The 14,111-nt window shown below is 39.6% G+C and overlaps 1 protein-coding gene across 13 annotated transcripts in view; it reads left to right on the top strand.

Annotated features, from left to right (window-relative positions):
• The window catches only part of LOC137334591 (ubiquitin carboxyl-terminal hydrolase 15-like), a 102,566-nt gene that overhangs the window by 27,567 nt on the left and 60,888 nt on the right, over positions 1-14,111 (top strand). For 9 of the 13 annotated variants that reach the window (XM_067999382.1, XM_067999380.1, XM_067999383.1 and 6 more), the window contains 3 exons: positions 1,732-1,858; positions 5,743-5,888; positions 10,266-10,327. In XM_067999382.1, coding sequence (XP_067855483.1) covers positions 1,732-1,858; positions 5,743-5,888; positions 10,266-10,327 — 335 coding nt within the window. Of the gene's footprint in view, positions 1-1,731; positions 1,859-5,742; positions 5,889-6,431; positions 8,030-10,265; positions 10,328-10,631; positions 11,333-11,877; positions 12,109-14,111 lie in introns of those variants that run through there. The other 4 variants (XM_067999392.1, XM_067999391.1, XM_067999393.1 and 1 more) reach the window with 4 other exon arrangements.

Below are 14,111 nucleotides of genomic sequence, written 5' to 3'. Positions count from 1 at the left end.
AAAGTACATGATAAAGTAGAACATGAACGATGGGTTTCTGCCTGTAATTCTCTGCATCCTCACTTCCTGATTTCAGCTGTGCCATTGTGGGTAGGTGCCCAAAAGAGAGAATCAGAGAAATACTTTGGGGAGTTCTTCAATCACCCAACTATCTCCCTTGAGTGAATGGGATGACAAAACTTCGAGGGTGTCTTGCACTTAGCATAAAAAAGGACACATCTGTACGTGTAGAGAATTTGAATTTAAACTGTTAAAGGTATAATGCTGAGCATGCAAGATAAGTACATACCAAAAATCAACAAACTCAGACTAAACAAACGTGATTTGGATTAACACATTAAAATTGATGCAAAGTGGAAAAATGACCTCTACAAGTCCTGCATAGAGGAAGGGAAGTGGTTTTCTGGACTAAATATAAGAAAATGCAAAAATAAGTTTTAAAAGATGTTATATAGGGCAGTGAGAGACCTAAATAAAAGCATAGCAGCAGAGGTTAAACATAACAGTAAAAAAAATTCAGTAAGAGGCCATTCAGAGCCATAAAAGATGCCATAAAAGATGCAAATGGTACAAATATTGAAGATGAGCACAAGATAGTTACTTCCTCTTTCACAAGGGAAAATATGAATGACATGACCTCCCAAACACAGATAACCAAAGTAAAATCAGTGACCTTGATATAAATGAGATGGAAGTCCAGACAGACTAAAGGGGCTCAAAACAAATCACTAGAAATAGATGGTATTTGTCCGTGACTGCTGAGAGGCTAAGGAGGAGATTTGTTATGCAGTGACAACCATTAAGATGGAATTACTGGCTACTGAGGAGGTAGTAGTACATTGGAAACACCCAATGTGGTGCCCATATTCAAAAAAGGATAGAACAGACACTGGCAACTACAGTCCATTTCATGTAAAATAATGGAATTGATTATCAGGAATAAACCTGAGTATTTGTACCATAATAACCTAGTAAACAATTGCCAGCATGGATTCAGATGGGGAACATCTTGTCTGACCAACCTCCAACTTCTTTGAGGACGTAACCTCTGAAGTGGACGATGGTAGGCCGTGCAACATCCTGTACTTAGTCACTCTTCTACTTCTGCTGATCAATGACTAAGTGTACTTGTCCTCATCAGTGTTATCTTTGATGCCTGTTGATTTTCAGTGTCTTCCTCTTGAGAGTTACAGACTCACTGTAGGAAACTGTGTCCTAGCATGAGTGTACCAACATATTGGGGTGGAATGTTTTAGGTTTTTCTTGTAATCCATAATTCATGTGGTGAATGTGCAAGAACACTGGACATGCACAACCATTGGGGCTAGGGGAGTGATCTATTTACGTGGTTCAGTGTATACCTGTACATCTATCGTGTAATCTGAGGTGGAAGTGTTCAGATGCAGGAGCCTAATTTAAAAGGTGCAAAAGAATTCTGCACTACGGAAGAGCGAGACTGAATAGCTGTGGCCTTCTCCAGAGGGCTACGTTAACATTAATCTATGATCAATCAGCAAGTGTTTTTTACCTTCAAAAACAGACATGTAAATAAGGTGTAGTAGCCACCTTTTTTATTGCTGGTTTATAAAGTTAGGTTAATATACAGTGAAGTATTCATGTAATTTTTAAAAAAATCCACTTTGCTTGCACTAAACTGGATTTGCCTTGAATGAGACTCGAGGGAATCTTCTGTCTATGGCTATTATTACTATAGTGATATTTTCTTCTCAGGTGGTGGAGCAGGGCATGTTTGTGAAGCACTGCAAAGTGGAGGTGTACCTAACAGAATTAAAATTATGTGAAAATGGCAACATGAACAGTGTCATAACAAGGCGATTTAGCAAAGCTGACATCATAGGTGAGTGATTGTTCGCGACAATTTTTAACATTTTTTTGTGAAAAATTCCACTTTTTTCCTCTTCCTGAAGGCATAGTTTTCTGCTGGATGCAATTCTACGGATGTCCTCTTGTAGCTCACTCAAGTGCACTTTCTTCACACAAGCCTAGATGGTGATTACTGGTAGGCCATTTAATCATCTGGGGCATAATGACCAAACCCGGCATCCACATACGCACTTTCAAGCAAGGACTGTTCTCTAGCGATCAGGAATGGGAACACGGGCTGATTATGTTGTTTCTCTCTCTCCCTGGCTCAGTTGTAGCGCTCCTACTGTCATCCCAGCTGAAAGGAGCCAGCTCAGTACAAACACGGAATAAAACCTGGTCCCTGTGGCTCAGCCGCGGACACTCTTTGCCAAGTCTGCCATTGAGGGAAGCTTAACTTTTTCTCGCGCATTGAATGGACTCTCTGCTTTTGCATAATCCAATATGTTTTCTGTTGTCTGCTAGAAATATCACTTCTAATATACCCTACCCTTGTTACAAGGTTTAAAAAAAAAGTGGAATAACAGGAGGCACCTGTGCGGAGGGAGGATCTTATAAAATTGCCCTGTTCGTTGCTTGCAGCACAGCAAAGCTTGCCAAAATTCTGCTGGGTTTCCCATAGCTTAATGTATGCTTTAATAATCCAGGTTCAGCAAATGATACTCAATTCTCGTACCTGAACTTCTGCATACAAGAGAGAGTTCCACAATGACACCATCTGGAAGGCAAAGCCTCACTACTGGCATTCTATACAGAATTTTTGATTCAATATTGAGTGGAATCTGTAGCAGATTTTGTGTTCTTGGCGTTTGTGCGCTAGGAACTTTTGTGCTGCACCAATTATCAACTGCGAGAGACACATCTCTTCCAGATAAGCAGGAGGTAAAGCCTTTTCTGCTGCCAGTAAAACAGGGCTATGAGATTCCATGGCCAGGCAAATATTGGCTTTGTGGAACACTTCAGCAGCCAGTGGTGGTAAGTATTATAGCCAGGGCTACAATACTTGTGATTTTGTGGTTTTCATGGAAAAATGGAAGGATTTGCAGAACGCAGCCTTCAAAATCCTGTAATCCCACGCCGTAATAGAATAGACCATATCGTATACTGGTGATCCTAATTATAAATGGATGGAATCAAGGAATGTAATCCCAAAAATACCACTTAGAAATTCCAGAATTTTGTGTAATACAAACAGAACTTAACTAATTCAGTCACTGTGAAGCAATGGCCATGATTAAAGCACTTTTGTATCACTAAGCTGATTATCTTGTTTGTGATGCGGTGTTGTGGAACATTTACTATATCATCATCCTCAATAAAACACCCAATTCTTCGATTCTGAAGTTTGTGTCACACTCCATTTTAGTTTACTGTCAGTGGACTTTTAACCAAGTAATGTAATCTTCTTCCTTAATCTGTATATTGTAAATTTGGTTTAAAAGTGACAAATGTATATATTTACAGTGACTTGCAGCCCACCATATTTATTGCATGTGCTTGGAAGCACTGTTTCTCTTAATGGATTAATAAAATGAAGGTTGGCAAGTTCATAATGAGTAGTTGAGCCACGTGGATTACGAAAGTCCGTGTTCAATCCCAAATCTATATTGAATTAGCTGATCTCCCTGTGATCACAACAGGGGCTACACAGTTGGCCGTGACCTCCCTAAACCAAGCATGATAAAATTGGCCAGGGCTCCCGTTCTTGATTGCTACTCAGAGGATCCATGTTGGCAGTAGATGTTAGTTCAGAATAGGTCCTGATTTGTATGTGTTCCTTGTCAAGGCCACTATATGAGGAATGCCACTTGGGCAAAGCACCAGAGGGTGACCAGTGCCTCCAGGACCATATCTCCACAAGGTGTTGATGCATTAAAGATTGGAGTTGAGGGGAGAAAAATTTGTATGGGGAAGAAGTAAAATTAAATGTAAGAATGCATGCATGAACTAGCATGCATGATGCATGTTAATACAACTTGACTAACGGATGGAGTTATAAATGTGTAGTCCAATTTAGGATGTGCCACTTGAAGGCCGTCAATTGGATTGCATGCTTCAATTTCCCCCTGAGTTAGTGTCTTTTGTTCCCATTGTCCCCCATTTTTCCCCCACTGTTAAAAAGGCAGTGCCTCTTGCTGGTATATGGTTTCCATGCATGCTGACAGCCCTGTAGTATCATAGCCAAGCAGCTATTCAGGGCTGAACTTGGGTTAATTTTTCACCTTGAGGAACATCACAGCTGAGCCTGATTCTGTCTTCATCTGACACTCACCCTTGTTGGAAAGTGCACATATGTAACAGATAATGATTCTAAGTAGGAACCCAAGCTGATTCTTTTTTTCACCATCGCCAGTCCAGAGATCCTGAGACCAAGTGTTACGCCCCAATTCTTGCTCTGCACCAACCAGATTTTGAATCTAGGTCCTTCCTGATCTATGTAGCTCACTGCTGAACCAGACGATGCTTTCATCTGCTGAGCTGATGGGGAGTTTGCAAGTTTTTGTCATCTAAATCTCACATGCTGTGCACGTATATAAAGTGTTGTGAATGGTCATTACGATCTTTTGTTACACGAAGCAAGATTGCACAGTTGTGTGACCATGTTTGTTGTATGTTTCTGGGAAATAACATCTGTTGTCAGTATAAAACAGAACTTACATTTAGATGCATGTATGGTACTTTATTGGTTCAATGCCAGTTTATGCAAAAATAAAGCTATTGTGTGTGTATATATACAAAAGCTTAAAGAGGCAGTCTTGACATCTTTCTAAGAGTCTTTTGAATATTTTAATATATCTAGTGAATTTTGGTGATGAGCCCCAGCTAACTAACTGGAAGGAGCTGAATTTCATAAATAGTTACTGCCATCAACCTAGCAGTATTTTGGTTTTAACTCAGCTAATTGAGCCACAGTAGTGTTGGCCTCAGTAACTTCTCCAAGTCACTTCCTTGGTGCCATTGAGACTTGTTATTGGCGAAGAAAAATTCAGACACTGAAAAAGGGCAGTGAGTCAGTATTGTGATCTTTTGGCTCTGTGACCTAGGCTCAAATCTAGCCCAGATTGATGGGATAAAAGTCTTTTCTCTGCCACACAAGATTCCTTTGGTAATCTCAACCCAGACTGCAGTGAACAAATGGACCACAATTGTTGATAGCCGGTATGCGCTTGGGTCACAATGATGTCTGGTGTGGAAACTTTTTAAAAAAAAATCACACTGTAAAAAGGGATGTTCTTTTGAAGTTGGCTTTGTGGTACTTCATGAAGGCAGAAGGAACCTTACTCAACGTCTGGTTTCTATACCTTACGGAACAGCGAGTTGGTCACCTTTTATTCACACAAAAATCTGCCAGATAAAGGAAATGATTAATTGGAGCTTTTGTCTAAAATGTGACTTGCTCTTTAACCTTCACTGAATCTAATACACCGCCCCCCCCTCTAATTCACCCACTAACAATTTGTGTTTTTTCATAATTCATGTCCTTGTTAACATTCGTTCTTGAAAAAATGCCTGGGGTAGACATCTAACATCCCAGGTGCAAAATTACAGGAATGTGTATGAATCACCTGTGAACAGTTAAAGGGTTACTGTCCCTGAGTGATTTTCTCTGCCGGATGGAAATAGGGTCCCAATTGTATGTGAAGGTAGCACATCATTTAGAGTTTGACAAAGTCTCCGCCTATAGTAAATGTTCCATTTTTAAAATAAATATTCACAGATATAACTAGCAGAGACTAATAATATGTCCTTCATACCTCTGAATAATAAAACTGATTGCTATTATCAAACTTTGAAAATATCTTCTGTACTAATGTCTGGAAAGGAATTCCTCATTACTGCTTTTGTTCTAAATCTCAGATACAATTGAAAAGGAGATGCGGAAACTGTTTAGTATTCCAGATGAAAAAGAGATTAGATTGTGGAATAAGTATATGAGCAACACATTTGAACCCATGAATAAGCCTGATAGCACGATACAAGATGCAGGACTATATCAAGGGCAGGTATAGTACTTTAAAATATGGTGTTCTTTCATTGATTTATTTTTGCAGTTGAAGGTGAGGGGGGTAGGGTGCAGGTTTGATGGTTCCTGAAACCAGTAGCAATTTCTGATTCTAAAACTCAATCATTAAGGACAGCTTATGGCTACCTTAGTAACAGGTAAATCATATAAATCTTCCATAGTGCAAGCACTTACTGTCCATAAACCTTACTTCCTGTTGTCATGATTTTTGATCGCACTTTTGTGGCCACATTTACCAGTGTAAATTGCTACGCTAAAATTCCCAATAAATTTTGCTTTGACAACCACTCGGTAGCTCTGGAGCAAGTCTCTGAGATCTCTCCCAATTTGGTCATGGTCTTGTGTACCTTAACATATTTATCACCTGTCTGAGAAGCCGCATGGAATTTACTGGTATACGTTCTAAACGCATTTGTCCTTACCTGTATTTTGTAAGGCCAGAAAAGAGAGGGATTACTGTATTTAAAATCTTTAACTTGGGTATCTTTCTTTCCAAAAGCTTTTTACTTCCAATTTTCTCCAGTTTTTCCCCTTAGTCTCCGTTCAGTCCACTGTTCTTCAATTGAGAAAATAATGGAAGCAAAACCGACACTTCTACAACTGCCAGCACCCCTGCTGTCGACTGAGATGGCTTATGGTGATTGTTCACATCCCAGAGGTGAAGCACTTCTCTTAACTTGGGACGTCTCGAGTAGCAGCCATGCCAAGAAGAGAGTGGACTTTATCACTGTAATCGGCAGATATTGAAGTGCAAAACAGGGACTTGAATCTGTGACCACAGGACTGAAGTGCCTCAAATTTAAAATTCTTATCCTTGTATTTAAATCATTTCATGGCCTCACCCCTCTTAATTTCTAACCTCCTCCAGCCCCACCCCCCCACCTCTCTCACTTTTTGTTCCCCTGGCCTCTTGTGTATCCTTCTCTCCCCTCGTCCCACCATTGGTGGCTGTGCTTCACCACCTCCATTTCCTCCTTTTGAGACATTTCTTAAAACCCACCTCTTGGACCAAACTTTTGATTACCCCTCCTAATCTCTCTTTTGGTTCATTGTCCATTTTCCTTACATCCCAGTGAAGTGCCTTGGGATGTTTTTCTAAGTTACATAAATGCGATTTAAGAGAAGTAGTAATGCCAGCAAAAAAAAAACCCTCAAGAAAAGCATAACTTTCAACCAACTAACAATATGTGGATAATTGTTCATGATTATGATTCATTGACCTTTGATTTATCCTCAGATATGAACAACCACTCATCTACTGAGGGAAGGGGTGGGGCTATCATAAAGATAGTGTGGTACAAAGTAAATCTCTATTATGTTAGAAAGTTGGTCATATGACCACACCAATCATTTTTAAAAATTGCTGCTCCTCTTAGAGAAACTATCTGTTTTAAATTACAAATGTATCTGTCAAATCAGACCTATCTATTACTGCAAATGTCATCCTGTTTTTAAAAAATTGTATCAATCAGTTCCACGTGTACAAAAACTGTGTGTGAAAACGGCATCTTTGACGTAAAAGCCTCTGACATGGATACTGATTCTTAAATAATGCAGGCAATTTTTTTTGGAGTATTCAAGTTTTAACAAAACAAAGTAGATACTGTCCAGCTGTAAGTTACCAAATTTACTTGAAATAGTTGGAGTTTATAGAACTGAAGCCTCCTCGATAGCCTGCCACACTCAACTGTGGTTAAATTGTTCCCAATTAAGGATAACATTGAAATCTTGCAGCTCGCTAGAAAAAAAAATCCTCCCACTCATAATGCCTATTCTGTGTTCATATCAAACTTTCTCTGTGCATCTCCAATGCCAGAACAGGCCTTTATTTTTTTTAAACCCTCAAGGCAGCAAATTGGAAGCATGCCCAACAACTATTATGGCTTATTTGGGGTATGCCCTCATTCACCCCACTCTGATTTCAGAACCATCAATGTTGAACCATAAACAAAGTTAAAAGTGGCAAGCTGCACCTGTCACTCAAACCACCTGAAAGAAGTGGTCACGTACCTGGAAAAATGTATAAACGTACTGGTGCAAACTACATCAAAAAAGTAGGCTTTTGTGTAATGAAGCTTACTTTATTATCGGTTAAAGTTTAATGATTGAAACAATCTATCTCAGCCAATTTCAATTGTATAATAAAAAAAATGTGATCTGAGCAGTGCTCCTTGCAAGTGTTTTGAGTAGCACCAATTTCACAGTGGTATGAAAAGCAGTGAAAACATGGCTCTTGCTTGCATTGTTGTCAATATAGAGCAAATGCCACATCCTTCAGTGCAGTATAAACATGGCATATATTTCCTCTCCTCTATCTTTTTTTTCTCTGAGATCATTTTATTTCATATTAAGCACCCAGTGAAGCTTTTGGATCATTTGGGAGACCAAGGCAGTTGATTGAGAATCTGTTCCCTGCCATCCTCATCCCCCTCCACCCACTCTATAGGATGCAACAGAAACGTATCAATGGAAAGAGAAAGAAAAAGTACATGACATGTATGACCTATGTGATTTTTCTGAAAACTTTTCCTAACACAACAGATCAAACTTGATTTCCCCTTGTCCCAGAATGGTGTAACTCAATAATTTTAAACATGCCAGTTTTCTTCCTTCCCCACCCCTCCCCCATCAAACCTCCAAGTTGTTTCCCTGATGGAATATGTTTCCACAGGTGCCAGGTACCCTCTGTTGCCTTGCTTGACTGGCCGTTCTTTGTTTGAGTGCCTAGGTAGGATGCTGTTTAAATGTGGGCGGCATCATTGTCCAGGCTGCTGATGTCCTCACTTAGACAAACACTTCAGTACAAGTCACTGGATAACAATTTTCCCCTCCCTATTAGGCTGCTGAGGTCAACTTTAGCAACTCCTACTGCTGCTCCAACTGTGACCAGCTAACTTGGCACAGACCAGGGATTGAACCCAGTTGTATGACTTAAGTACTCACTGTCTTATTCGCCTGAATCTTAAGTTATCACGGGGATGGGATGGAAGAAGTCCTTATGCAACAAAAGTATATAGGAAATGGGGTAATGTTAAAATAAGTGACGCTGCTTTCTCTGAAAGTATTTGAACCTTATCTGAATTCTCCAAGTTATTTGCATTTGATTGTACAGTTAAAGCATTAATAGTGATTAATACACAGTATTCTTTCAGTAGTCCCTACTATCACAGCTGAGTCACAAATACATATTTCTGACCAAACTTTTTCCATAGTTGATATCCACAGAACAGAATGTCTATATAGCTACAGAAAATGCAGGGCTGACAGCATCTGTAAAGAGAAAAGACGGTTTTATATTTTGGATGCGTGTACACTTCATCAAATTGACCTCGGTAAATGGGGTTGAAAGGGTCAAGGATTCTATTGACTGCTGTGGAAGGGAACCTTGGCTGAGGAGAAAACAGGGACATTTCAGAAGCTTTGGAGTGGAAAGTGGATTCATCAGAGCAAACGTGATAATGGAAAAACTGGGAGAAAGGGATAGAGTCCTTACAGGAGGCAGGGTGGGATAAAGTGTATTCAGTATAGTTGTGAGAGTCAGAGGGCTTGCAATAGATGTCATTGGAAAGTCTGTTGCCAGAGATATGGGGAGGTGGTGGGAGAGAGGGAAGGGAAGAGAAGAGAAGATCAGAGAAGGCGATGGGTGGAAATTGGAACCGTAGTTAATGAAATTCTTCAGATCGGAGCGAGAGCAGGAAGTGGTACCAACATAGTCATCAGTCAGTCTGATGATGGGTATACCCCCAAAACATCATATTCTGTCTTTTCTCTTTGCAGATGCTGACTCATTTGCTGTGTACTTTCAGCTCTTTCCGATTTTATTTCAAATTTTCCTGCATTTGCAGCTTTTTCATTTTCGTTTTTTCCAGTCATTCTGGAAGGGTATAACGAGTTGCGCACAGGGAGTCAAGAGCAAGTAGAGTTTTCAGTTGGAAAGGGGGTAATTGGACCAGGGTGTGGAACATAATTCAATTCCCATTCTAAAGTCATACATTTTGTTCTAATGTTTCTATTCCCATTATAAATTGTTATGTCCACATTTATAATCGAAACTGCCTATGTAGATTTGTCAAACTGTAGTTACACACTTCCACTAGTGGTGGTGCTGCAGGGGGAGGGTGTAATTACAGCGTGACAAATTTATAATAGTTTCCATTATAAATGTGCACATAGGAATTTATAAGGGAAAAAGTTGAATGCATGTAAATTTTTAACATATAGACTTCCTTTGTGAAGACTAGTTGTATATGATATAGAATACTAGCTTTTCTGCTGGCACGTTTGATAGTGTATTTATTTTGTGTAATTGTTTGCCACTATTGCCTATTTTAACTCTACTGTGTAATTTAATTGAAAGGTACTGGTAATAGAGCAGAAAAATGAAGATGGAACATGGCCAAGAGGTGCTGCTTCTAACAAGTGAGTTTGTTATTGCCGCATTTAGTTATCTAATTTTGAACTTTCTTAAAAAAAAATCCTGAAAGAACATGTTGCTGAAATGTCCCATCTGTCTCAATGTATGAAAACAATTAAATTCCAGTACCTAATCTCTGTGCACTAATCTAGTTGCAGATTAGAGCAAAATAGTGCAAATTTTAGAAACATTTCTGAGAGTAGCCGAAGTAAAGCTTAATGCTTTTCGTATAGCTTTCTGTTTGGTAAAATGTGGCAGCCAAGTAGCTCTTAACAGTAGAGCATTCATTTTATTTTAATTTGTTCTCAGTGTCTGTGAATTGCTGCCAAGTTTGCATTTATTGCCCATCCCAAGTTGCCCCAAGAAGGTGGTGGAGGCTGTCGTCTTGAAGTAAACTATTGCTCTTGCCACTGAGGAACTTGCTTGGGTGCTTCAGAGGATATTCAGTGTGAACTGAGTAGTGTGGTACTGAAGTCACATCTAAGGCATACAGGATAAGGACAGATTCCCTTCCTTGAAGGACCCAGCAGCTTTCATTGGATTCAGTTCACAGCCAAATTCAGCTACCCACTTTTGTGGGGTTTTACCTGTTCTTAGCTTGGTTACACAAAAGAGTACTCTGAAAGAATTGGAAGGAATCCGTCCTGCCTTCAGTGCCAATGGTGACCATGGAGAAATCGTTAACCCAGACTTCTGCTTTCTTGGCTAAAAGAGGCTAATATGAAGCTTAAAAGAAAGTTATGTCAATTTAAAGGAGAAAAATGAGAGGAAGGGAAAATGGACCGAAAAGATTGTCGTAAAAATGGTATGCTGGTGACGATTCGGACAACTTTATTCTAGGCAGGCTCCTTCCCCCCCTCCCTAGGCCATGACAAATCAGAAGCTTATGGCAAATTGCATCCATGAATTATTGTTTTTGTGTTTTCTCGTGTTGGGAGACTGAGCGCACAAACTCGAGTTGACAGTCACCCAGGAGACAACTTGGCAACATTGTTCTGCATTTATTCCTATAGACATGTAAAATGTTACATTTTTTCCTTTTATGAATAAACATGTTCTTTGTAGCACTGTAATATTTTTCATTAATTGTATTTACATAGCACCCTTAAGGTAGCAAAACTCAATCATGACCATATCTTTTATAATCTTCTCCAACTGATCAAGCACTGCTCCTCTTTGCAATCCTCTTGCGTAGTTCTATAATCCATGCAATGAAACATTAGCATATATATAATTCCCACAGCGAATAATCATTCATTCATTTTGTTCGGTTTACAAAACAAAATAAGTTGCTTGGGAATTTTTTTGTTTTGGGATGTTCCATCTATTCAGTCTGACGTGAAATCTCTCGAATTCCTCTTGCATTGAAATTTGTAGTTCATATCTCTTTTGTACACCACAGAGGACCACTCAGGGATTTTGTAAAACATGCTATTGACAATGAGGAACGTTGCAGTAGTGTTATTTTTAAGTAGCTGCAACATATTTATGTGCCCTCCATATTCCTTTGTATATGCTACATTGCTAAAGCTGTGATTATGATTTTTTTTTTAAGTTCCAAGTCTTGGCTCCTACACCAGTGCTGTGAACACCTGCCTGTTTGACCCATTAGAGAACGGCGTGAAAGATGAAACTGTTGAAACTGGCGCCTGAGTAAGACGGATTAAACCAGAGTGCATGAGATCTGGGGTCTAGGGAGCAAGATAATGTCACTGAAATACAGACCTAGAGGAGCAAGGTTAGGATCAGAACAAGGAAGGGCAGGGAGTTAAAATGACATACCAACGTTGCTACAATCCTAAGCAATAAAATGTATTATGTTTTTGTAATTTCTTGTAAAATTGTGCATTTTGACACAAGGTGCGATGTGCATTCTTTATCTACATTTATAATAGTAACTTCTGTGCGTAGGAGTCCCAAGGCGCTTCACATGGGTGTAATCAGACAAAAATGAACGTCAAGCCAAAGAAGGAGAAATTAGGAGGGGGGCCCAAAAACTTGGCCAAAGAGATGGGATTTAAGGTGGGCCTTGGAGGACAAGAGGGAAGTTTCAGAACGCAAGTCTAAATGGTTGAGGGTACAGCTTCTAGTGGTGGGGCAAAGTGAGGAGGGGATGCACGAGACCAGAGTTGGAGGAATAGAGAACTTGGGGGATGGGGGGGTGAGGGATTGTAGCGTTTGAGGACGTGAGAGATGGGGAGAGGTGTGTCCTCATGACAAAGTGAAGCTCTTCAAGTAGTTATCAATTAGAGCAAAGATAGTTGACGTCTAGCATGTACTCCTCTATCAGTACCATATCACACTATGAACAATGCCAGTCTTTAAAGTTTTATCTCCTTCCTGTTGCATCAGTATTCTGACGCACCTCCGTTTACCCATGCCTTCAGATTCTGGTAGGCACTTTTTCTGTTATGTACTGCATCCGAACATTTTGCTACTGGAAAACAAGATGTTTATGCAAGGCCATTCTGAATTCTGCCGCCACAAATGGTTCAAACAAAATTGTTGCAACTCGAGTTAGACGTAACCACAGGAATAGTTTACAATTTTGAACATGCTACTAATAAATGAGACATTTTGATCGGGGATGGGAGGGGTAGAATCAGCTGATTTAGTGTTTATATCTATAAACATGGTACCTTTAAAAAAAAAAGTTGTTACAATTCTTGTATATAGATGTACAGTGTTTGGCACAAAGCATCAAGATCTGAGGTTTTATTGCTGATCTGTCATCATCTCAGTCAGGGCCGTAGTGAGGAGGAACACTCTAGTTGACATCAACCTCCCTGGACTATGCAAAGAAAACATTGATCTGTTCTTTTGCAGTTTGTCACCATCTGTCAGCTGCTGCTGGAGATGCTGAGTGAGAATGGTGGGGTGGAAATACTTGTTGATGGCCTTTGTGATCAAATAGTCAACCGATACTTGCTGATCAGGCTCCCTCAGGCAAAATGGCTACTGGGTGAGTTAACAAAAGGTTGAAGCCACCTAAGGAACGATATCCACCTTGGGTCCATGACTTCAGAGTCGATAAGGGAGAAAGTTGATGAGGGAAATAATATAGTGTTCAACTTGTATAGAAAATTTTAAAAATGAGTTGGGAACAGTTGCAATATAGCAATATGATGAAAAGGATCAGGAGTGAAATGGGATTGGTTTATAACTGATGAACCTGGAGACCAGACAGCTGCTTTGCGGTCACCTAGTCTATCTGCATATAGAGTGAGTTTTGGCTTCATAGGATGGTTTTTATTTGGCTTACCATTTTTGTGCGAGACTAACTGGTTGTGAACTTGTTGATGCTTGATGTTCAGTTTGAACAGTTGTGAGATTACTGGAAAATGGCATGACCAAGCATACATCATTCAGTTGTACACTAAATAAAATTTGCTTGTAATGTGTTCAAATAGATTTGATATTTATGCTCATCTTTCGAATTAATACCTTGGAATTGACTTGGGGATGGAACATAAGTTATGTATACAGGCACATGCACATGGCACAATTCCTACCTATCTCAATTGTGAAGGTGTTGCATTTTGGCAGTGTGTTCTGAGTCCTGTAGTTTTCTCCTGGGTTCTATCTTTAGGCAGTCACTGCGAATGAAGACGACAGGTTTTTCACTTTCCACCTCCTACAGAAGTATCATTGAGGGAGGATAACCATTGTCTACGGTTTGTCCAGTACCACAAGTATTTTGGCAAGCAATCAATCATCTCAATAATAAATTTGGTTGTGAAACAATTCTATATTCCTGATTGTAGTGACAAAAATTAGTATTTCACGATG

This window comes from Heptranchias perlo, chromosome 18, assembly GCF_035084215.1.
Source record: "Heptranchias perlo isolate sHepPer1 chromosome 18, sHepPer1.hap1, whole genome shotgun sequence".
NCBI lineage: Eukaryota > Metazoa > Chordata > Chondrichthyes > Hexanchiformes > Hexanchidae > Heptranchias > Heptranchias perlo.
Note: the sequence above shows the minus strand (reverse complement) of the source record. Positions and strands in the feature narration are given on the sequence as shown.